At 39.6% G+C, this 26602-nt stretch overlaps 1 protein-coding gene across 6 annotated transcripts in view; it reads right to left on the bottom strand.

Annotated features, from left to right (window-relative positions):
• The window catches only part of mmd (disintegrin and metalloproteinase domain-containing protein mind-meld), a 213881-nt gene that overhangs the window by 55348 nt on the left and 131931 nt on the right, over positions 1–26602 (bottom strand). For 3 of the 6 annotated variants that reach the window (XM_089248252.1, XM_089248247.1, XM_089248251.1), the window contains exons 3-7: positions 15801–15974; positions 15604–15683; positions 11952–12021; positions 9691–9773; positions 4109–4172 (exon numbers count right to left, since the gene is read on the bottom strand). In XM_089248252.1, the coding sequence (XP_089104378.1) occupies positions 4109–4172; positions 9691–9773; positions 11952–12021; positions 15604–15683; positions 15801–15974 (471 nt within the window). Of the gene's footprint in view, positions 1–4108; positions 4173–9690; positions 9774–11951; positions 12022–15603; positions 15684–15800; positions 15975–24521; positions 24540–26602 lie in introns of all 6 variants that reach the window. The other 3 variants (XM_089248253.1, XM_089248250.1, XM_089248249.1) reach the window with 2 other exon arrangements.

Raw genomic sequence — 26602 nt, 5'->3', positions numbered from 1 at the left:
TATGAAATATTCTTAAAATGGCGTCTTAATCGGTGCGCCAAAAACGAGAAAAATCTTTCGCTAGCTTGTGGGCACCTTTTTTCGTCCTATTTATTCGTCCTAATGATAAATCCCTTACAAAGCCAGTTCAGCTATCTCTAAATGTTTCACGGATCCTTCAAGTGCTCAGGAAATTATTTCGGGCCGTTTAAGTGCTCTGGATTATCAAGTGATCCGTAATTATGCCACGGGTCACTTAAGCAATCTGGGAATAATCCGCGGGTAACTTGAGTGATGTAGAACGGAGTTGGGGGGGGGGGAGCTTAGGTGCTCTACAATTGTGCTACATGTCACTCAAGGAATCTCTAAATGTACCACAGATCGTTTAAGTGGTCTGGAACTGTGTCGCGGGTTACTTAAGTGATCTTTGAATGTGCCACGGGCCTACTTCAGTGATCTGAAAATGTGCCACGGGTCACTTAGAGGGTCTGGAATTGTGCCACGGGTCATTTAAGCGATTTGTAAATGTGCCGCTTAGTTCATTTTTAAAAAATTGGGTTTGGGGGGGGGACACATCAGATAGCTTTCAGGGCCACATTTGGTTCCGCGGATTAAGGGTTTACCACGTATGGCTTAAAGGGTGGGTCGCAATGAATTTCTTAAAGCGAAAGTTTGAGTTCTTACACTTCAAATAGCATTGAAATTAACAGAAATCGATTATAATAACATATAAAGGTTTTTTTCTTTCGAGATTTTAATTTTTTTTAAATGTTTTTTACATAAATTTTTTTTTTCGTCTGGGGGGGGGGAGCCCCCTATGCCCCCCCTCCCGTGCACGTCACGTTTCTGATCCCACCAATATGTGTTAGGAGGTAGGATGCAGTGCTAACGAAATTTTTCTGACAAGGGGGGGGGGTCAAAAATGGCTAAAAATTTGCTGACGTAATATTTGAACGGCCCCCAAAGTCTTAACCTCACTTTTCATCGAAGTACAATGCAACAACAAAGGAGAAAAAAAGTAACTAATAATTTATTACATGTTTGACTGATTTCCAAATAAATACGAGGTGTCCGACAAAATGAAAAGAAATCTATCCTTACGTTGGTAAGACTCTCGAAGTGGTGCCAATACGAGTAATACTCAAAGAAAATGCAAATCTATATATATAAAATTGATTTTCTGTGTGTGTGTGTGTGTGTATGTTCTCTATACAAATCTACAATTTTAGATCGATCGTCACCAAATTTTGCATATATACCTAATGGGACCCGACTTGAACGATAGGCTACTTTAAAATTTCGTCAGACCAGGGCAAATGCCCCAAATGGGCAAAAAAACTGTCCGGCAACAATGCTTTCTCGGCCTCAACAATCACTTTCCGAACGTTTACTTTGGTTACCGTGGTTCCCTAGCAATGCGTTTCAGACGTGTATATGCCTTCACAACGGTTTGTCACTTCTTTAATCCTGTTAGTATATGTATAATAGTTTATGCCTTTATAATGGTTTGCCACATTTTCTTTACTCCCAGTAATGATATTTTTTTAATGACGTCATAATCATCATCAGCATGGCTTTGAGGGTCAGGAAAAGGGTGATTCTCATAGAAATCAGTGTTAAAATTGCCCATTTTAACGTAGAAATGAGGAAATTTGGTGGGGTTTTCTGTCACATCAATAATTTTAAAAATTGTATTAAATACTCGATTTCTCAAATACTGAGTTCGCTTAGAGATATACGAAGCCCAGAAAATTAAATATCAAGTAATTAGCCCCGGACCTACTACCTCATTTCGAGTAGGATATCCATACAATAACATTGATTTCAACTTTTTATTTATATCTTCTCAAGCATGAAAATTAATGTCTCCATATTGTGTCTTTTGATATTCAACTGCATAAATGGGTATAGTTCAGGTTTTTTTGAAATTAATTATGGGCCCGTAAAAAGTACATCGAAAAAATTCCACAGTTTTATCTAACCATTTTTGAAGCAGAAGCAGGCAGAGATGGATAACTTGGAGTTCGGGGGGGAGGGAAGGGAATCGAAATACCTAGCACGCTTTAAAAAAAGAAAAATATATATATTTCTTTTTACGTTGCTTTGAATCTAGATTTGTTTCTTTCATGAGTCGCGCAGGAAGTCGCCATATTGGTTAACGTGGACACAGTTTGTATGTCCCTCAAAGAAAGAGGGAGATATCAAGTGGTAAAAAAAAGTCTCATTGAAGAAAACCCGGGCAACGCCGGGTATTATAGCTAGTATATATATATTTGTACTGCCAAAACCCGAAATTGTGGCCAATTCGTGACGGGTTGGCCATTTTCGAAGTGGCCAGTGTTCCCTGGCCAAAGTCCTAAAACAAAAGGGATTGTTATCGGAAATTTATTATGAAAAACATGATTCGGGACATCATTGTCCAGTTGGCGTATTTTTTCGTGATAATTATGTCCACGTTAATTATGGCAACCCATCCAACTGCAGTCACGACGGCAATCATTTTTTTCCCTCCAAAATTTGGTTATATATATATAATTGTTTATATAAAAATATTATGTTTATAATAATTATTTTTATAGTTCTTTTCCTCTGAAATTCCACTTTCTTTTTCTGTCTCATCTCATGAAGCTAATCTAATACAGTTGCTATATATAGACATACATCACACGATGGCGATTAAAAAAATGGATTTGGCTCCAACCGGGTCGTCTAACACATCTAGCACATCGAGCTTTGGCCAGGAATCTCCGGCCACTTCGCAAAATGGCCAGACAAAGTCCGAATCATTTCTGCTATTTGGACTTTGGCCACAACTCTTGGACAACTTCGGGCTTTGGCAGTAACATATATATCTCTGAAAATAATTTCAACTCATAGTTATTGAGTTATGAAAATTACAGTTATCAACGTTTTTGATTAAAACGACAAATTCAAGAAAAATATGACTAAAAACCAGAAAATTCCTCCCCCACCCCGTTTGACGAGCCTGTTATCCGCTCATACTTATGGCGTAGACAAATTTGCGAGTTTTCTGGGTCATTTCATTGATGCGGCCTGTACCGGATAGCAACCCTAATGGGGCCCGCGACACTGCGGCTGACCGTTAAGTTGGTCTTCGAACACCAGCCAGAAATTGTTTTCAGAACGGGGGGAGGGGGGGAAAGGAAAACTGACAGTGTGATAGATAATAACTAATTAGCCGTACATGCATCTCATAAACATTCTTCTGGATAATTTCTGAAGGTGTGGAACGTTGTGGGTATGTATGCATAGCCCCTAACGTACCTATGGGGTCATTCAAGTATTACGTCATCATCGATGGGGAGGGGGGCAGGGGTTTCCGATTTGCTGACTTTTGATGACAAGGGGGGAGGGGGGTTTGGAATAATGCTTACGTCATCGACCACCCTTTATGAAAATATGAGTTGTGATTCAGAGGGGCAGAGCTGATGACGAAATTTTGCTGACAAGAGGGGGTCAAAAATGGCTAAAAATTTGCTTATGTAATACTTGTTTGCATATTTCGAGTGAAAATGAGAAATGCCTGAATTTTTTTCATGGTTTGTAAGTATCTGTATCGTGTTGAAAAGTATTATAGTATATATATTTTACATTGCTGCTCTAGTGCAATAGACTTAACCATGCGATTTTTAATACACTATATGAGTCATTTCCTACCACATTTTCTCGCCGATGTCATTTCTAAAATATTCGCACGCTAAATTTCCAAATATACTATTGCTGCACGTGGTTTATTGCCATACTGCGCATAGAAAAAATCCGGCTCTTGCTAGAAAAATAAAACATAGAGGAAACGTTGACCCTGGTTAGTGGGTACGAATTTTTACTAGTACTCTATTTTTTATCATTTTAGTTCATTTTAGAATAAATACTTTAGAAATCTATTGGGACTAAAAATAGAACAATCTCATGTTGGAAATTCAAGTGGTTTCTTTATCCCGAAATATGAGGATTAAATGGATTAGTCTTCGATTTCGCTGCTATAAGAAAACACAAAAGATTTGTGTTTCATATTTATTTCATCAACATCTCAATTTTTATATCCAGTCACATTTTTATGTCAAAAATATGAACAATAAAATTCGTATAAAGAAGAAAAGGGAATTACCGAAAGATCTCCACCATAGAAAGGATGGATGACAAAAGTTTCATTGCCAACATGTATGACACCGCTGGAAGAAAACAGAAAAAAAATTATACATAAAATATCTATACACTATCGAGATTTTAATAACATAGGGCAGTGTTTCTCAAAGTGTGCATCGCGGCGACGCCAAGCTTTGTCAGGCGAGCTGGAGAAATTGATTTGTGGGCCTATTTATGCTTCGAAGCAGTTCGCTTATATGAAAAAAAATATCCACTAAACACTAAACTATTACAGGGAGTCACAGATGAACCATAAATTGGGTAAGGGAGCCACGGGTGGCCAAAGTTTGAGTACCGCTGACATAGGGTAAACTATAAAGTACCTAACGTTCTTTTGAACAAGTAATGCAAGTCGAGCATCGTATTATATAATTATATACATACATACGTGCATTGCTATCTTAACGCATGGACCCACCATGGACACCGGCCGAAAGCCATCATGCTGACGAGATCCAAATTTGAGTGGGGGAGGGGGGATAATAATGTTTATTACAGCATATACAAAATTCTCTACTCCCCGTATAATAAAACAAAAATTTTACTCGCCGTCAGGCCAGTCATTTCAAATTTTTACGCGAGGAGGAGGAAGGGAGCAAAAATCAATACAGGGTGTTCGGCTAATGGACCGACAAACTCAGAAGGTTGTTAATAGGCATCAAAAGGAACAAAAATTGCAATGTAACATGGTGTCGCAAACCACGTTGAGGGGGTGAAAATCGCGATAAACGCATGCGCTGGGGTAGGATCATGCGCTGCGGACGACGTAAATTAGTGCTATTGCGGTAATTTGCGTAATCACCTCGATGTTATATACCCAAGGAGGTGGATTGAACGTACGGGACTAGTTACTTGGCCTTCACGTTCGCCGGATCTCAATCCGTGTGACTTTTTTCCTATGAGGTCACCTTAAATCACTCGTTTATGAGACGCCTGTGGACACCCAGGAGGATCTTATAACGCGGATTGTCGTCGCTGCGGCAGACATCAAAATCATACCTGGTATTTTCGAGTGCGTCCAAGAATCGTTTTTACGTCGTTGTAGACTATGCAATGACGTCACGGCCGCCACTTTTCAACAACTCTTATCTATCTATCTATCTTCTATCTATCTATCTATCTTCTATATATATATATATATTATTATTATTATTATTTATTTATTTATATTATATTATATATATATATATATATAAAATTGATTTTCTGTGTGTCTGTGTGTGTGTGTGTGTGTATGTTCTCTATACAAATCTACAATTTTAGATCGATCGTCGCCAAATTTTGCATATATACCAAATGGGACCCGACTTGAACGATAGGGTACTTTAAAATTTCGTCAGCCCAGGGCAAATGCCCCAAACGGGCAAAAAACTGTCCGGCAACAATGGTTTTTGGGCCTCAACAATCACTTTCCGAACGTTTACTTTGGTTACCGTGGTTCCCTAGCAATGCGTTTCAGACGTGTATATGCCTTTACAACGGTTTGTCACTTCTTTAATCCTGTTAGTATATGTATAATAGTTTATGCCTTTATAATGGTTTGCCACATTTTCAATATACTCTCAGTAATGAGGCTTTTTGAATAGACGTCATAATCATCATCAGCATCGCTTTGAGAGTCAGGAAAAGGGTGATCCTCATAGAAATCAGTGCTAAAATTGTCGATTTTACTGTAGAAATGCGGAAATTAGTGGGATTTTCCGCCCCATCAATAATTTTAAAAATTGTATTGAATTCTCGATTTTTGAAATATTCAGTTCGCTTAGAGATATACGAAGCCCAGGAGATTAAATATGAAGTAATTAGCCGGACCTATACTTTTGAGGTGGATATTCGAGCAATATCATTGATTTCATTTATATCTTCTCAAGTATGAAAACTAATGTCTCCATATTGTCTCTTTTGATATTTATTTGCATAAATTCATGTGGGTTAGGATATTTTGAAATTAGTTATGAGCCCGTGAAAAGTGCATCGAAAAAATTCCACAGCTTTAACTAAGGATTTTTGATTTTTGGAAGCTAGAACAGACAGATGGATAACTTGAAGTTCAGGGGTGGGGGATCGAAATACATAGCGCCCCTTAAAAAAAGAAAAATATATATTCGTTTCTACGTTTCTGTGTAAATCTATATTTGCTTATTTCATGAATCGCGCAGGTCGCCATATTGGTTAACTTGGACACGGTTTGTATGTCCCTCAAGAAAAAGAGAGGGAGATATCACGTGATCCAAAAAAGCCTCATTGAAGAAAACCCGGGCAGCGCCGGGTATTATAGCTAGTAATAATTAATCAAATAAATCTTTTTGTAGTTATTATTGTACTTTTTGTCGTTCCAGCGTGACGTCGAAACCTGCATGCGTTTTTCGTGATTTTCACCCTCTCAACGTGGTTTGCGACACCATGTTCTATTGCAAGTTTTGTTCCCCTTGATGTCTACTAACAACTCTCTGAGTTTGTCGGTCCATTAACCGAACACCCTATATATATATAAGTCGTCATCTGCTGGCAGTGTCAGCAATTGTGTGAGCTTGGCCTGAGCTAGGTCCGACCGTCCACGTACGGTCGCGTTCAGTGTACACGAGCTCTAAGGAAAGATTGAGATTCGTTCCCTTTGTAGTCTAGTGCGCTCACCCGGGTAAGTGAGAGGACGTGGGATCGATTCCCCCGAAAGGGCACAGTTGAATTTTCTTTCTTTCCTAAATTCATCTTCGCATCAGCCAGCTGTTAAAAACCTCCCCACTGCAGCCGTGCTTCTCAAAGTGTGTGTCGCGGCTTCTAGGGTCGTCACCAAACTTCGTCAGATGCGTCGCGACGAGTTGGTGTATTAATGTCTGCCCATTGTACTGCACTAAGGAATGATTGCTTGGGAAGTGATTCAACAAACATTTCAGTTAGAAATTCCTTGGAATATGGACTGGGTCACCGTTCGGTTAGGATGTATATGTGTATATATGAATTGACATCATCATCATCGTGCCCTCACCAGCAATAATGACCTAATTATTTCGTTGATTTATACTCCTGTAATCGAACTTGGTATTCTGTTATACAAATTTTTATTGATAAATACACACACACACACACATATACTCATTTAATAAAATTTCCGATGCACCCATCTTTCGGGAATGCGTCGATATCTCCTTGAGATGGGAAGCGGGGTGTGTCCGGTCCTTCAATATCAATAGCTATAATGACCGTGCCCCCCCCCCCCCGAAACTTTCAAGTCTATCTCCTCCTATGTCATCAACCATCATTTTAGCTTCTTTGACAAGTCGTGGAGCAAATTTGTCTGTCCACAAGTCATGCATCGAAATTTTTTGCTACATAGTTGTTAGTCGTTAATTTATGGTATCTGTATAAAAGATGGCCCAAACAATAGTAATGCACGTGATACATAGTGTGCTTATATAAACATCATATTTTACTTTTAAGGATGTAGGAGAAATTCTTGATCTCATCTCCATCAGAGAACAAGGATAAAAGAGCAACGTGAAAGCACAAACCTCGCATGATCTATATTCTAGTCAAAGCACGCATATAGGCTGCATAGAAAATATAAACAAGCATTTATTTCGAAACCCACGTACAAAATTTCTGCGTTTTTCGCGACTTAAGCTCCTTCAAAATAAGTAGCCATTTCAGTCTCCATGGATTAGGATACAATATATCAACGATGTATCGAGAACGTTGAAGCTAAAATCTCTCTCCTCTTTTGCCAATTTGTATTCCAGGAAGATTATTATTTTGTCTCTATTCATGATTCCAATTCCATCTCTTTTTCAAGACTTTATAATCCTCTTACGGAATTTACCTCTCTCTTTCCTCGCCAAAATACTCTGGCAACGATTCTTCAACTGGTCGCTAGAATGCTAAAAAAAATAGAATATTCTAAGAATGAAGCCTGCCTCAGCATTCAAAAATTCCACTGGATTCTTCGAATTCTTAGCTGAGTAAGCAATACATAATAGAGGCTTACTAAAGCATGGATTAAAATCCCGTAACCAACTCGGAAGCAAAATAATCCCATAATTCGGAACAGTACTTTCTCGTCAAAGACATAATACTTATTTCATTTCGTTTCTTAGCGTTCTAAAGATAACTTTCGATTTCGAAACTTTTGATGGTTTCACCGAGAAATACATTCGTTTATGAAATTTCGAAATACCATTTTTTATGTTCAAGTCTTTTATTAAGGTTCTGCTTCTATTTCTCTATGACTGTACATCTATGAGATTTGATCTCATGAGAGATCTATGAGAGTGCAGCCCCTGAGGATATGACAGCCACGGCCCTTGAACTAGAGCCTGATAGAGAGACACCCATGAATCTCTCACCAATGGAGATCTAATAGAATAAGACAGTGGGCTCCGTGTTCATTATTTCAGAGGCTCCGCGGCCACTCAGTAAAATAAAAAAAAGAGTAAATTTGAAAAAAAAAAAATTTTTTTTAGATAATAAAAAGAAATCAGTAACTGAAAAATCAATAAAGAAATAGTCCTACGGGGCTCCGCCACAGAAATTTTATACCAAACAGGGCTCCGCGAGCCAGAGAACCGCTGGAATAAGACGTCAAGTGTACCCAGACAGCGATCTCATACATCTGTTCAGAGAGAAGGAGGAGCCAGAGTAGTTGAGGATGGATATCGATCTCAGAAGGCATCCCTCAGGGTGACCAAGAACAACCCATATCCAGGGCCGTCTTAAGAGCATCGTGGGCCCCCGGGCCAAGTGGTTTTTCTGAGGCCCTAACTGGTAAATTCTAGAAATTTTTTACCGGTTCTCATTTTGTGGGGCCCCCTTTTCTCTTGTGGCAGGATGGGCCCATGGGCCAATGCGTTAAGACAGCACTGGCCATATCAGATGGCCATATCAAATAGCAGACCATGACCCACCGCTGTCTTTATCATGAGATATCAGGCAGTGCCGTCTTAACGCATGGGCCCACCCGGGAACTGTCCGGGGTCATTAAGGGAAGAGGGGCATCAGAAAAACGAGAAGTAGTTGAATTTTTCGAGAATTTTCCAGGTAGGGCGTCATAAAAAAAGTATTTGGCCCGGGAGGGCATGATGCTCTTAAGACGGCCCTGATATCAGCAAGTTGCCGAAGAAGACGCGGGCCATGCTGGAAATGTTTGGTGGAGATTTTTGGCCACCAAGGATGATTAACATAACCTACCCCGCGTTAGGACCAGCTTTGAATTTTTTGGATCATAATGGTACAATTCTGTGCAGTGATAGACCGGAAAGCCTTTTGTTTAGGATTCGTCTTTCCGAATACGCCATATCATTTAATGCATACGTAGCATCGCCCAAATTGCAAATTGCCAAGAATATAGCTCTTGCATAATATACGGTGTTATATTCTCTGTATCCCTCGCTACATTTTCGTTTGACCACACGATACATTCTAACTACAGTGAGAAAACCTTTTTGATTGATTGTTAATAATTAACATTAAAATCTTGAACTCGACGTTTCCTTCATTTAAAAAAGATCAGAAACAAAAAATACTTCTTTATTTTATTTTAAAATTCGTTACCTGACACCATTACAAGTTCGAAGAGCAGCCATTCCTCCAGGATATTCTTTTATAGTTCCGTGATAATAACATTGTTCAATCTCCTGAATAAAACAAAAACAGGAATAGAAACTTCATTAATAATTGAAACTCGGTATATATATAATTGGTGGTTTTTTAAACACTCAATGCTCAAAAGTTAACCAACAAACTGATAATTCTTGATTGTAACGGTATTATGATCTGGACAGATATTGCTATTGGTGCCCCCATCGAACTTTATGTCTTCACTAGAGGTACAGAGATAGTAGTGTACTATCCAGATGACATCCTTGTATCACATGCTCGCATTATTTCTTTCTGTCACGTGACCTGATGCCATGTTTATGTAAGTTAATGCTAAATATAGTGAAAGAAAGTTCTCTCCACTTGTGTTAATACAAGATCTAATGACGATTCAGGAAGAAATTCATCTCTGCCTCCACAGGGATTCGAACCTCGGTCTCTCGTATGTCGGATGAGTGCTCTACTTTTAAGCTACGGAAACAGAATATTTCTTCTTTGGAGCGTGTATATTATGAATGGCTCCGTGCCGTTTCCATAGCTTAGGGAGTAGAACCCCCGTCCGGCATAGGAGAGACCGGGGTTCGAGTCAACGGGTAGGCGGAGGTGAATTTCCTTCCCGAATCATCATTATCTCCAGATATAACCAATCTTCCGAAAAACTTGATAAGGGGACGTTCAAGTATTACGTAAGCAAATTTTTAGCCATTTTTGACCTTCCCCTCTTGTCAGCAAAAGTAAGCAAATCTCTGACCCCCTCCCACTCGTCAGAAGAATTTCGTCATCAGCTCTGCCCCCCCCCCCCCGCTGAATCCTAACGCAGGGGCTCGTGCTCCTCCCTCGATTAAAAATTTATGTTTTAAAGCAAAAAAATACTTTTTTATTGGAAATTTTGGAAGAAGATACCTTTATGTTATTATAATCAATTTCTGTTAATTTCAATGTTATTCGTAGGCTATGAACTTAAAATTTATCTTTAATAAATTCATTGCGACGCACCCTCCAAGCGATATAATGATAAATCGCATAAAGGAACTTGGCCCACGGACCAAATATGGCCCTGAGGGTTATCTAATGCGGCCTGCCCTCCTCAAACATAATTTTGTAAAAAAATGAACTAATCGGCACATTTACAGATCGCTTGTGTCCCGTGGTACGATTCCAGATCATTTAAGCGGCCCATGGCACATTTTCAGATCACTTAAATGACCCGGGACACAGTTCCAGAACACTTAAGCGATTCGTGACACATTTAGAGATCCCTTGAGTGACATGTGACGTAGTTTTAGAGCACTTAAGTGGCCCCCAGTGCGGTTCTACATCACTCAAGTTACCCGCGGCACATTCTCAGATTACTTAAGAGATCCGCGGCGTATAATTACGGATCACTTGAGTGATGTGTGGAATAGTTCTAGAGCACTTAAGCTGCCCGGACACATTTCCAGATCACTTGGATCCGCGAAACATTTAGAGGGAGCCACTTTAGTGACTCTGTAGGGCACTTATCAATAGTGGGGGGGGGATGCAACTTCAAGTGCCCACAAACTATCGAAAGGTTTTTCTCGTTTTTGGCTCACCGAGTAAGATGCCATTCCGAATGTCTCATATTTTCGTAAAGGGTGGTTGATGACGTAAGCATCATCCAAAGCCCCCTTGTCACCAAAAGTCAGCAAATCGGAAACCCCCTTCCCCCCACCGATGATGACGTAATACTTGAATGGCCCCTAGTGAAGAAGTTGGTGCAGTTGTGTTTTCGAGCGTTACGTTCAGTCTGACTCTGAAACGTTTACTCGTATGAATAGCCCTTATTTATTTTGACTTGAACTCAATATTAGACATCCATGAAAAACAGCCAACTGTTCTCCATGACTCTTCCCACAAAGCCTCTGTGAGCTGCGAACAAGTCTTTCGCTTAAATGGATCCCGATACAGCAAAACGCCAGTGATAACACATCGTATTACGATCGTTCTTTTTTACGCCAGTCATTAGAATTTGGATTTTCTATTTTCTTTGTAACTGCACCAGAGAATGCCCCTTGCTTCTCTCACTTTATGATCTGCTCCAACAAAAAAGAATTAAAAGCATTTGCTTTTATAAGCATTTTTGACTTTGTTGCTTAACGTTTGAGCATTAGTGTAGTATGTATTCACATGTGCGTCACAGATATATTCAGAAAACGTGTACGATATAGCTTCAGATATTTTATGTAATAGCTAACCTGTGTTGATATTTGTTGAGCACCTTCAGGCAGGAAGTGTTTTTGGATCAAATTCGGAGCCAATAAATTCCTGAAATGACAAGGAAAATTTTTGTTTTCATTTTCAATCAACTTTTCATCAAGGGTATCGCGATGAACTTTTTCATAAGATTCCCGGTGTGGTTAGATCCCTGGTTCCCAACGTGGCGCCCGCGCCCCGCGGAAGGGGAAGGGGCAACTTTATTTTAAGTAGAAGCAATTCGAGAATGCATTATTAACAGAGAATGTTTTTGTATTTCTGATGGTTTTTACTATCAAATCATTTTGTTAATATGTTTACACATTTCAGTTTTACACTATGTGTTTTGAAAATTTATTTGCTGTTTTTTTCCTTACTTAACCTATCTTGTCATTCTTTTATTTTTTCTTTTTAATGGATACCATGCTCTTCGGAAGCTTCAAACCACGGGCTTTCAACGCACGCATGGCCCGCGGGTCACATGTGGGCTTCGAAGTTCTTTGCAGCGGCAATATCCAATGAAAAAATAATTCAAGAATTAATGAAAATTCATATTTAGTGATAAAATAATTTCATTATAAATAAAATCCTCCAATAATGTAGGGCACCTGGGCTCTGTTGGGCTCACCCGTTAAGACGCCACTGTGTGGAGGGGCACAAAGGTTAATTTGAGGTGATCGCGGAGAAACTTTCCAAAGAAAATTTTGAGTTTTAACCTTCAGAAAGCATCTTTAACCACTTAACGTACAAGCGTTTGGCAAGAAATTTGTATTATCTCTATTTAACGAATTGGCGATAAATACGGTAACCTTCTCCTAACCTAACCCGGACGTTAGAAAAACTAAGGGGAGGGGGGGGGAAGAGAATATATAAAAGGAAAAAGTATAATAGCTAAGAGGCAGATAAGAGAATTGTTTAGAGTATTCTTTTCACCCTCATCCTACGTGTTCTCTTCCACTCTTACACGTATATAGTAGAAAAATACGTTATAAAAAAAGAAAGAAAAGAAAAAAAAGCAACTTCCGTTGATTATAGCGTTGCTATAAGGCTTCACGATGGTGAAGAGAGGGGGAAAAAAACCACAGATAACTTGTTTGAATTTATTCCACTGGAATTTCGTTATGCCCGTGATCGTAAAGAGATTTATTCATAGAATTGATTAAAACAGTGTTTTTTCAAAAATTTTAATTTTTTGGGTGGGAGTGGAGGAGACAGCATCGGACCCATTTGATCATTTCTGTCGCACCACGGTCGTTTTCTGCACACGAGGGCTAATTAGGCCGGGACCTACAATTTATTGCCGATTCCGTACGGCAGGCTTGTTTTTTTACACTCATCGAGAAGTTGGTGCGCTAACCCCTCGATGGGGAGACTCCCTGCGGTAGTATTTTCTTCTGTGGTCATGTCGCCTCTGTGTCAGGAAAGTTTTCTGACAAGGACAAACCGGGTATCGAACTCGCGACACCTCTAAACATCCTTTGGTACTTCAGGCGCATCGGACCCATGACCCCCCCCCCCCGCCGTGTCCCTGGAAGTGGGAGGGGCATCGGGGTTTTTCAAGATGCTTGGGGGTAGGGTATGGCTAAAAGAAGTTGGGAACTACTGGGTTAGATTGAATAACTTTGATTGCCAAGTGCGTGGAAGAACGTTAGTTATCAATCAGGTACCAACATTTCACTGCGAGATTTATCGAATTTATATTAAAAAAAATCTATCTGTGCATAATTCACCAACGGTTGACGCCGGTCTCTTGAGGTTGCTTGAATAGTGTGTATCCCGTGATTTCATTGAATTTGATCATTTCCGATCACGTACAACTAAGATAAGCAGGTGAATCTTATAACACATAGATAACTCTGAAGGCACAGTGCGAAGGTGAAATTTCGGAAGAAATATACTACAAGCCTATGCGGGGAATTGAACTATCGTTCACTTGTAACCTGGACGTCGAGGGCTAGGCCTACACTACAGAAGCACTGATATTTTCTTTTACTGGAATGAATATGTGGCCATCTGAGGGCTATTGCCATAATCTTTCTTCGGGTGCTGCATCTTGTTCATACATAGTTCCGTGCCATCATAAAAGTAAACCCATCAAAGCATAGCAGTATTTAAGTATGTAAAATATACCTGCAGATGCACAGCGCGGTACATTTTTCGTTTAAAGAAAAAAAATCAAGACTGGTGATCACTCAAACTTCTTTATACTGTTGTTGTGCTAGATATGAGGGTATAAAATATTTTCGTACACTGGCGTATGCAAAGTGTGTATGCGTTTGGGGGAAGGGGAAGGATTCCCGACCCGAGCAGAGATTATGATGGTTTTTTTTCAATGGAAAACGAATCCCCCTGTCTTGAGAAAATCATGGGGGCGCTATTATTTGCGTACGTGAGAGCCTAAGAGACCCAGTATACGGAACTGCCCTTAAGAATAAAGGTATACCGTGGATAAACATGCCCCACTATGGTAGGATTTAACTTGGTAGTAGATAGAAAGAAAGAGGTGATTTTTCCCTCAGCCCACAATATATCAAGGAAGGAGGAGGGTTTTTGCTGTCTCCACTCTGGCGCGTTATCCTATTGTAAACGCCATAAGGAAAACAAAGTCGTGTCTCCAATGGTGTATTGGCTACTACTTCACCAAACACCAACTCTGGCCTTATCGCTATTTACTGCCATTAATGAGATGGGTTGGAAATAAAGGTGTTTTCTACTTTCTTTCAAACCGAGCACAAAACTCAGGTCTATCACCATCTATGGGCGATTTACTACCTAGTGTGAGTTGTGCCGGAAGTGTAACTGTGTGCGTGTGCACCTAACAGTCTGAGTGCATATATAGAGTTGTGTTTGATTTTTCAGTGCTGCCATCTATATTTCAGAAGGGAAGTGAACGATGTGTTATGATTGAATTACATTTGTACTTAAGGAAGGCAGGTTCATGTCTCCAGTGGTGTAGATGGTAACATGCTTCCCGGTATGCAAGAGGGCCTTGTTTCGAGTACCGGCGGAGACGTGTTGACTTTTCTTTCCGAGTTCACTTCAGCATAATATCCGGAAAATAACTGTTTTCTTGATACATTTGTACTGTTTGTAGGTCTTTTGCTCTCTCCGGCGAGACTTTTTAAAGGGGGAGATCGGCTCGCGGTGGTCACCTCAAAAGTTCGTTAGGGAAAATATCTTACCTATATCCTCCCTCGGGTTCGAACCCAGGACCGTGACATCATCTTGCCACTCGGGCACCTGGCTGGCACATTTGTCCGAATCGCGAGAAGACCGGTGTTTGATTCCCGGCTGAGATAGAAGACTTTTCTTTTCTAGTTCACGCCGGCATAACATTCCTTGATTCTCACTTGGTAGATAACAGAGGCGTATTTACAAGCGGAATATAGCCAACGGCGAAAGTTGGCAAAGGCGGAAATTTTAAGTTACTTGTGGTCAAGACTATCGAATTAGAACAGGAGGTCAGTAAAATTTAAACAGCCTTAAGGCAGAAAAGCAATTAATCCTCCTCATGTAGATACAACACATGCTAACCTGTATAAGACACTAAGATATTGATAATTGAATTATCTCACGAGAGCTGCAGAATTAATTAGATTATCAATTAAAACATGGTCACTAGAATATTTTTCATATGATTAAGATAATACTCACGTGTTCAGCTCCAAGTCGAGACGAAATTTGTAGTTGAAAGCCTTCACAAGAAGTGACGTTGTATGGAAATGTTTCCCCGTCTGAATATAAAAAATGGAAAGGAATCCCAATGAAGAAACTATTTGCCATAATACATATTATTTTCCTATAATGAAAATTCACGAGTATAATTTTTCACGTACAACCAATGGACGCACCTTGTTCGCCGTTGCATCCCTGGTCGATATGCCGAGCTTCTGGTGCTGTCTAACTTGTACCGGGTATATGACTTCAAAGTAGCGGCTTGGGATATTGGCTATCAGTTTCTCATTCTCCGGGTACAGCCTCTTCAGACGTTCGGCTTCGGCTTGCGAGGCATGCAGTACAAGGCCAACACGTTGTGAACGATGATAATCGGCAAAATAAGAGAGAAGAAAAGAACGGGAAACACGAAGGGTTTAGGGTAAGAATAAAACAAACGAAAAAGGGATTTTTGGGAAAGAATGAAAAAATGGTTGATTGTGTGAATTTTTTTTAAGGGAATCGTAAAGAAAATAGGAGAGAGAGAGAGAGAGAAAGGGGAAAAGAGGCGACACAAAAACTAGATATCATACCAAGTTTTGTTTTTGCATACATATTATCATCATCATTAGGAGCATACTTTATTGAAATAACTGCCTTAGTAAAAGTAAAGGATGTCCCATAAATTCGTAAATAGTTTAGAAACTCATAAAAATTGAAGGAATCTGTATGCGGGGCGTAACTAAACTGATGGTCGGAACTGTGAGGGGGGTAATTGAACTCGCAAAAACAAATAACTTTCACCATACAATGTAAGGACAAATAATATTTTTTATCGAAAATTTTACAATTGCTCAAATGAGCGACCACCAGCTGCAATAAAGGCATCACATCGGCGACGGAGAGCAGCTGAACGACGGGTTCTGGTGGGAATGGTGACGTTTCATCCACTTCAGATAAAGCACCCTCTCGCGGCTCACCGCTTGCTCTCCGACCCCCTACATTGTATGATGTAATACAAATACAAATACAACGCCACAACAGGCAAATTGCCCAACGAGGTGGCTGACTTAAGAACATCATGGATCCCCGAGCCCCTACCTACTACTGCTACACCACACATGCACCCCCCCCCCCCGCGGAACCCCCCAACGAATTGGTACATGCGGGAATGTGCGTGTACGTGTAGTGCAACCTGACGTAAAGTTTGTTTCTTTGTAATGCTTGTTATGTGTAGTGCTGTCATCTGCCCCCAGTTTTACTAACTATGAGTGAAGTGTTATGGTTGAATGATTTACCGTTGTAGGACTGTTGCTCTCTGTGGCGAGACTTTTTAACGGGGAGATCGGCTCGCATTTGCGCCTTGAAGTTGGGAACCACAGAAAACCAACTTCAGCCGACCACCACTGTGGGGTTCGAACCCGGATTCTCGCATCACGAGTCCGGCACTATAACCACTCGACCACCACAGCGGTAAGATGAAAGTTGTTTTTTTTGGCGAGTGATTTTGTGATTTATTTACATGAATCACCATTTTTTCGATCATAAATTTTATACTTGTATACTGGCGAGGTGCGTAATGGCACCTGCCCATGTATGTAATATATCTTTCTCAAGCTCAATAAATGGTTAGGTTCCCGAGTCCCCTGGGACAATGTGCTTATATCACCGAGTGTGACAGAGCCTGGGTGTCTCTCGGTTCCTATCGCTATCATTATCACTGCACAAAAGCAAATCACCCGAAATATGCAAATTCGAGTCCTACAAAATGCAGGGTGTACGATTGATAGCTCATTTGTGAATCTTCCTATTACTGGCGCTTGCATGAGGTTTTCATGGTGATGTTGGTCGATAAAGCACTGTTGGTGGAGTTGTTTTACCTCAGCCACGAATCGCCGACTGAAGCTTTACGAAAGTTTCAGACACAGAAGAGATTGAAGAAAGGAAGAAGGTTCATATCCAATAGTCCTGATTTCCTTTCGTGCAGCGCTATCTATCGAGCAAATTTTGAACTAATTTTTTTTCTGTACCAAAAAAAGGGAGAGAATAACTTTTTGGCCTACTGCATTCAAATATACCGATTCCTTCAATTTTTATGTTTTCAAACTATTTGAAAATATATGGGACATCCCGTATGATAATACAATAATCAAATCCGGTAATATAGAACCCTCATAAATATATTTTTTTCTATCGTAAACAGCCATTGTTGTCGTTGTACTGGGATGTAAATGTTCGTTCCCTCTTTGGCATTCAGACTTGTAAATAGATCATGATCAGAGCATGGGCGTTTCTTAGGCTTGAGTCAAATTTCCTAAATTTGTGTCATTGAATCCCGTAACGTAATTAAACCCCCGCGTTTCTCAACTGTGATTTTGCTTTGTGTGAAGTCATAACTATTAGTTCAATAAAACCTCTAATACATATGGTGGTAATGATGAATATATTTTGAGCTCTAAAACATTTTTCTAAACTTCTTTTTCTTCCGTAACCCACTTTAAAAAAATATATTTATATTCTCACCCCCCTCCCCCCCATCCTGGGCGCTAACCTATAGAATCTTATTTATGCACGTGGCTTTCACTATCAACTTGGACCGCTCATTTTGGGAAACACTGTTCTACAATACCACAGGTAATTTCGGGACTAGGGCCACAGTGAGCCAAAAACATTGTGGCACTTGAATCCGTACAATGTTCTTAGGAACTGGGAATCGCAGGTGCCAGAGGCACCGCCATGACGAAAACATTGAGTGGGCGGAAAGTTTCCAGTTTCCCGTATATACAGGACTCAAGAGTCCGTACTCAACAGGGAAGAGGGGTGCGTTGGGTTTTACGCTCATTAGTTAATAACTTATAGCAAAGATAATAACTGATACTAACATAATGACTGCACAAGAGAGCGTGAAAATTTTCAAATGAAAAGATTTTATATAATTTTCTTAAAACTGTGAAATCCATCAGTATTAACTGATAAATCAAATCAGCCACCCAATCTTGTTTTTGGTGACAATCGTGCGATATCTGCCACAGTATTCCGCTAGAATGAGACTAGCCATTGGGGAAAGTGCGCCCTTTAGGGGGGGAGGGCATAATTTACCTCTGCTGTCTCGGTTTAGGCAGCAGATGCTAATCTCTCCTATGCCAGCCAATGAAACTACAGTCCACCCCGCTTAATCGAAAATCAACGATTCCAGCACGCAATATCCAATTTAGTGGGGGGTATCCGATTATGCGGGGAAAAATTCAACTGTCATTTTACAGCGTTAGTATAGTTAACATATTGAAAACTGATGAAGGACAAAATTAATAAAGATTCTCGAATAAATCAGACATCGAAAATGAAGGGGAAATAATATTTAATTAGAATGATCACAATACCTAAGTTCTTTTACTTTTCATTAGGAAAGTTAGCTCCCTCTATTGGCTCGACAGGGAACAAAAATAAAATAATTAAATGTACGTATTGGGGACAACTTGGGCACTGAGGCTAGTACCACTCTCAAATGTATTTATCTCCACCTAGTAACATATTTTAAATTAATTCCAAATGTTTCATCCAATAAGAACATTATGTGTGAAGTGGAGGATGTGTGTGAACGTGTGAAGCGTAATATACAGTATATTCGGTTAAGCGAGGGAAAAGTCGTTAAAATTATCATATTAAGCGGAGAACTTTAACATTGTATCTATGGTGGTAAATTTGGTGCCGGAGGATTTCATCCGTTTAAGCCGTGAACGATTAAGCGGGGCCGACTGTATTCCCTTGTGCCAGCTAATAAATTACGACCAAAGTACCTAATAAAGAATATAATTATAAGATACTAAGAGGAAAATTTTGAATCTCACCACTTTTTTATTTTTGCAGGAAAGTCCCCTGACATTAAACATTAGCCATTTGCAGTGGTTCTAGTGACAAAATTTGGAAGTTAAATGGAAATTTTTCAAATTTCTTGTTGCTGATTTAGATTTATTATCTTCAAAATTTATCATAGTGGAACCATCAAACCCAGTGTTTCCCAAAGTGGGCGATGGAATGGTCCGGGGGGGGGGGGGTTGAGAAATAGAAACTACGGATTTTTAACATTGGATCCTATGAGTTCACTTGAGTTGGGGGGGGGGGGCGATGAGAGAAAAACTTTTCTGATGAAGGGGGCGATGGAACAAAAAATTTCGGAAACTATCGCCTAACCAATGCAACTGAAAGCCCAACGTTTTTAGCCAGGGGATCTTACCTTTAGAAATGAAAGTAGTAGTTCATAATTTTCCTTCTCATCCCGTGTATGTATAGTATACTAAGCATTCAAGTAAAAATGGTGTCTTGGTTTTGCTTTCGTTTACTTTCAGCATCAACCTTTGACTTTGATATAATTAATTGTATCGCCTTAATAAACACACAATTACTTGCACAAATATCTAATTTTCATCTCAAAAAAATTAATTCTGAGACGCGTGTTATTAATTATTATTGTTTCGTCAATTTTTCTACTTAATCATTATGAAGATCGATATTTTTTAAAGAATCAATTTATTTTTCTTAGAAAATTATGCTCCTAAAAAGAATTGAGTAACATGAATAACACAGAGCAGCACCTCCTAGAAGTAGAAGGCCTCCGCACGAGTTGCCAAGTTCATCTGCAACGTTATTAAGACTACCAAACAAGTTACCCACATTTTGAATCACAGTTCGTTATCATACTTCGTTTCTTCTTATTTTGACGTGAATCTTCCTGGTTGGTTCACAAATACCGCATGGTGATTGGATGTGGGGCATAGAAATCGCCGATTCTGAGCACGATCGTTTCCTTTCCGCACAGCGATGATACTGGCACGTGCTCTTGGCAGGGCTGTCTTAAGAGCATCATGGGCACCAGGGCCAAGTGATTTTTCTGAGGCCCTACAAGGCAAATTCTCGAAAATCTCAACCAGATCTCATTTTTGTGAGGCCCATGCCTTAACACGGCACTGGCTCTAGGAGGTGCTGCATAGAGTAATGTAAAGTTCGGCTAAGTGTTGTGAGATTATCATACGCATTCGGGACAAAGCAGTTGATTGGAATTTTTTTAAATAATGTCGAAATAAATACAAGAGTTTGTGGTGGTATAGAGCATTTCTCCGATATTCAAAGAAACGCATCGTTACAAGTAAAACGCATCCTGATTAAGCATGTCTTCAGTATCAGCGACTCAGTCTTGCAAGTTCTACCTTAAAGGACTATTAGGAGATGGACTGTATTTGCTTTCTAAACGTAAGATATGAAGATCAGGGTTCAAGAGAACGGAATAATCATCGGTCCTCATGAATAAATGGTAGCTCAAAACTTCACCTAAAACTTTCAGAGAAAGTAGAGAAAAGCGGTAGAAGAAGAGAGAGAGAAAATAAAGGCCATATATGGACCCTTTTACAGAATATATTCAGCACATATATTTATGTGAAAAAAAATGTTTTCTTATCCAAGTTCACAGACCCATCCTCCGAAATCTCTCCAAGGACTCTTAAGGGGTGTATATGAACCCCCGTCGTTAACAACCACTCCCTAAAGATTGAGAAGCATGATGTAGAAAGTAGAGTTACCAGATATGAAAACTGAGAAAGGAGGACACTTGCACGCTCACCCTTGTAACGCCACCACGTCACCTTCCTAATTTTCACAACAGATGCCGCCACTATACTGAACAAAAAAAAAAAAAACAAGAACCGGCTACAACACACAATAATTTTCCACAACTAAATAACTGAAACAGAACCGCTGAAAAAGAAAAAAAACCATGAAATGAAAGAATACTGACACCCCCCCCCCCGGTCTTCCTTCGATCAAATTGAATTGTTCCCTCCACTGGTCAGTTTTATTGCTTTGTGGCTTTTGCCTAGAGCAGCGGTTGTCAACCTTTATTTTGACTCGCGGAGCCCTTTTGGGCATATAATTTCTATGGCGGAGCCCCGTAGACCTATTTTTTACTTTATTCAGCAAAAAAATTAGATTTATTTTTTATCATTCTAAAGTAATTATAATTATTTTTTTTCACAAATGACTTTTTTATTTCATTTTCCTCGAGTGGCCGCGGAGCACCGGTTGAGAACCACTGGCCTAGAGCATGTGTGTGTGTGTGTGGCAAGGCTTTCCTTGGCCCAGAACCGTGGCTTTTTTTTTTCATTTATAGGCATTTCTGAAAGATTGAATAGCCTTATTAAGGGGGATGTTCGACGAAGCATAGGCCACCTATTACTTTTACGATGACCACCGAAGCTCGGCAGCAATTCTAGCCGGATTGTGGTGGTCACTAGAGGCACTTTGCAGTTTGTGTCGAACGAAGACATTTTATTTCTTTTATCGAAGCCCGTGTCACTCCAATTCAAACCGTGGAACAGCCTCTCAAAAGCTCTACCTCAGAAGGTTTTCTTTTTATTTCGGGCGGGAGCGTTGCTTCTTTTGCGAGAGGCAATTTCATCGTTTGCATACCGTTTTCTTTATTTCTGAATGGAGAAGATATTCCCCAACCCCTCCCGACTTCAGGCGACATGGCATTTGCTGTTGTTGATGAGCAAACGATGATATTCTCAAAATGGATGCTGTGGTTTTTCTTCATCCGGAGCTGTTTCTCTGTCTTTTTCATATTATACCGATAGCAAGCTGGGCCATGGTTAGGATAGCATCTGTCCTGCTTAGAGGCAACTTGGGTTCTTGTATTCTGGGAATTTTGATGGCGATTGGGCAAAGCGTGTAAATGTGTGGAGGGAGGAAAAAAAAAACTCACAAAAACTCTCACGTCATTGAAGAGACATATGAAGGGTCTGGGGAAAAACGACTTTACGGCAATTTTTTTCGAAAATGAGATAGCAGTGTCATCTTGAAGCTTTCAAGGATTACTATCCCCACGCTCATTCATTTTTTTGGGGTAGAACGACTTTAAAGTCGTAAAAAAATAGCGATAAAGTTTTGGTGTACTGTAGAAAAACCATTATACTCAAAACTTTTAAACTCGTTTTTCTCAAAATATAATTTTTGCTGTAAAGTCCCCCCCCCCCATCCCTCTATGGACCTTTCATATGTTTCAGAGTGAAAAAAAAGTCTCCCAGGAAAAAAAGAATATTAAAAATCTGAAAAGGAGGACAAAAGGGCGAATTTTTCGAAATGTACGAGGACGCTTAAAATGACATCCAAATTGACGACGTCTGATAACCCTAATTAAAAGCAAAGTAGGTTGGTTACATGGGATTTTCATAAACTATGCTGGTTAAGTACATCAGTGTCCCCTGGACACTTCATCAGTTGCCGTTTGATGATAATCTCTAATTTTTTTTTTGAGAGGGAGTTCGTTAAACTCAACTGTGATAGTTGGAGACGGTTTCTGTACTTCTCCCTTTTCAAAAATCTGAATCCGACCACGTTACCAATTTTCCAATCTCGGGGGATGATAACCTAAGGAATACTACTCTTGTAAATCTCTGTAGCTAGCACAAATTAATAGTCCATTAGGACATTAAGTGAGGATCTTCGGATAAATAGCACATGGTCCTGGTGGTTTGTTAGCGCATAAAAGGTTGTAGTAATTGCAGAAAGTCTTGTCCTTCTCTTTGAATTTCTCTGAGTTTCTTATCCCCTCATGATTCACTCCTGCTTGGACTATCACCGCCTCTGTTTGAAAACTGATAAGAAGAATAAATTGAATGCCCTTCACACGTTTTTATTGTCCTCTACCTAGAAGCTTCAATGAACACAAGGCCAACGTGCATCCACTATTGACAACACTAACCGAAAACTACTTTTTTTTTGTCAGTAGTAGTAGTATCTGCCACACTAGATTCGACTTCAATTTTTCTGTCTCTTGTCACTCTCTTCAATCTTATTATAGTAATGAACGAAGATAAAACTTCTACCATTCTCAAGTTTTCTGAATGATATTTTTCTCATCAAAATAATGGTCCCACACGTTTTTGGTGAACTAGAGGTCACGACAAACAATTCTTTTTTTCCGAACAAAGAGTGGGACGTCACGCAATCACGCACAACTGAGGAAAGTTTCTTCCTGAACTACATCCGTTGAATTATCATCCCAACTGATTGTAACCGGTCCTCGAAAGTTACAACCAACGAAAGTTTTTAACAACTGGTTGATGCGAAGATGGTTCAAAAATGCAGGGGCTCGATTCCCCGCAAGGGCGGTTGAATTTTCTTTCTTTCCTAAATTCATTTTCGCATCAACCAGTTGTTAAGAACCTTCGGATAGTGGTACCATCCTTGGACAATGAAAGTTTACCAACTTTTTCTCAAAAGCTCGAAGTCTGTTCTATACAAAACAAGGGCTAAAACAATCTTCTGAATCGGAATTAGTAGGGTAAAAGTTACAAACAAAACTATCAAAAAAATAGCCACTAGAAGAAAATTTGTACCTCACCGGAATATGCTAAAGAGGAAAGTCAAAATTGGCGCGAATCATTGTCAACAAAAAACTATGAAGAAACATTTTAAGGAAATCTCTCTCATATTGACTCGTAGCTAATAATTTCTCTCAATTGGTGCTCGGATAAGTTAAATCTCCGAAAACTACGACCACTCTTGTGCCTAGGCGCAAAATAGAAAATATCATTATAAAGCTTGGAGATGTAATTTGGATTCTTTTTCGGGAAAGGGGAGGGAGGGAGAGAGTTATTATAACATTATGAATGCGAACTAACAAATACGAATAAGTAAAAGTATTTTACATAGTGAAAATTGAACGTAAATTCGATGTTATTTTTTGTTATTAGCCATGATTGAAACGCGGCTAGTTGATTGGAGAAAACCGAATTCTCTAATTAAAGGAAAATGGTTCTTAGGATTGCAAGACACCATCCGCGTATTTAATTTCCAACGACACCGAGAAATCGGAGCATCCTTCTTTAACATAAAACTAATAAATTGATCTTAGATAGACCCACCTGTATGCATACAGCAGCCTTTATGAGAAAGCATGAAGAGAAACGGGGAGAAAATTCAGAAATTTTTTCATTGTAAAAAAAAAATGACACTGATTCCCCCTGCCAGGAAAGTGGAAAGAAAATTTTTCTTCGAAGGATCGATTTCAATGCTTCTAAATTAATGTTAAGACATTTCGCCCATGTAAAAGCTACTAAGTTTTGTTTTATCCATAGATTAGTTTATGTCTGGTAATTAGAGTGTTATTAATATGCTCTGGGTTAGCGTATTAACTCACAGCGAATGACGAAATAGCTGAAGTAAACACTTTCTCCCATTTTTATCATTGCCAAAATAAGTAAATGCATTCTTAACTGAACTACTCGCACGTATTCTAATTAATATACAGGGTGATTCAGGAAAGATGGAGAAAACTTTAAGAGGTGGTAGTACACAAAAAAAAAATTCTGTCTCTGTGTGGTACTTCCGTTTGCAGCTCCGTAAATGAAATACATGTCTACTTTTTCAGTATTTCTAAATTGCGTCATTATCCCGTACGTTACAACTGTTATAACGGTTGCACGCTGGAATAACTTCACAGGGCTGGCGTCCGCGCCTTTTATTAACTGCGATGCAGATTTGCATACGGTTCCTTCTTCTTGTTCCCCAGGTTATATTTGCATGCATGTGTGTTCTTTTTCTCCCGATAAATTTCAACGGGAATGACGTTTCAACGTTTGTGGGGCGGCCGTTTCGAAACGCGCCAGAGCGTTTGCGTTTCATGATAGACCGAGCATTCTTTGATGACAATTGTTTGTATTGGTGTGTACTATCACCTCTTAAAGTTTTTCCCATCTTTTCTGAATCACCCTGTATTTCTGTCTCGATCTTGAAAGTCCAACCTTGTTAATGTAGAAGAAAACGCGTTCACATTAAGAAATGGAAATAAAAGAAAATGATTAAAGTGAACAGTGATAGGAAAATCTCAGTGCATTCAACCATATTTCTTCAAGAAATATTTAATTTCTGCATGCCGGAGCCTGTTAAACATGGGTATTTCCACTCTATGATAATCGGATGCAAAACCATATGTATATGTTACGGTAAAAGCTCGAAAAACCCTTGTAAATGTTTTAATTTCGATTTTACCAAGCCAAAGACCGTTTTTAATGAATCAGTTAACGACTATGAACTTATTACACTGCTTGCCAAATTATAAGGAGCAATGTGATGTTTCGTTATACCTAACGATAGACATCCTTCAAAGAAAGAAACTTGACACATTTTTAGTAGACATCCCGGAGTACCTTTATAATGCAAAATGAAACAGATATCGTCACATGGCAAAAAAAAAGAAAAGAAAAAAAGGTGCTCCTCATAACAATCGTAAATAGTTACGAAAAGTGCTCGTTCTCCTGGAAATAAGGACAGATTTGAGTTCGTTAGTATGTGTGACCTCCTCCGACTAACACTGATGCACATTTGACATCGGTTGTGCATGCTGTCCACTAAATTGTTGAAGAGAGTTTGAGCGATTTTGTCCCATTTTTCCTTCAATGCGATTTTGGGTTCCTATGAGGTTCGAGGAGGGTTATCTCTTTGAGCAATACGTCGGCCGGGTGCTGGAAGACGTGGGATGATCATCACACCTCAAGAGGATAAATATGGCAGTCTAATGAAAAAAAGAAGCAAATCCATTCTTGGCCAGATATCCACAGACCTTGATAACGGTACTTACTTCACCAAACACCCACATCCCTATAATGCAATTTACTGTCATTAATGAGATGGGTTGGAAATAATGGCGCTATCCATCGGTGGCAGCATCAAGCTCGTTAGGGAAAATATCTTATCTATATCCTCCCTCGGGTTTGAACCTCGGACTGTGACAGCAACCTTCACGGTGCAGATGAGCATCTTACCACCACGCCACTCGGGCTGATAACGGTACTGGCACTCGCGAATTTGCGAGAACAATTTCTCGACGATTAAATTATGTTGGCTTATATGCAAGAAAGTCTGTAAAACGCATTCCGCTACGAGCAGATCGTCGTCGAAAAAAAAATTACGTTGGTGTAATGAGCATCTTCGCTGGGAACAATAA

This window comes from Pholcus phalangioides, unplaced genomic scaffold, assembly GCF_987345545.1.
Source record: "Pholcus phalangioides strain wild (caught in Gottingen) unplaced genomic scaffold, Ppha-v1.0 ptg000019l_1, whole genome shotgun sequence".
In the NCBI taxonomy this organism is placed as follows: Eukaryota; Metazoa; Arthropoda; class Arachnida; order Araneae; family Pholcidae; genus Pholcus; species Pholcus phalangioides.
This window is presented reverse-complemented; position numbering and strand designations above follow the sequence as displayed.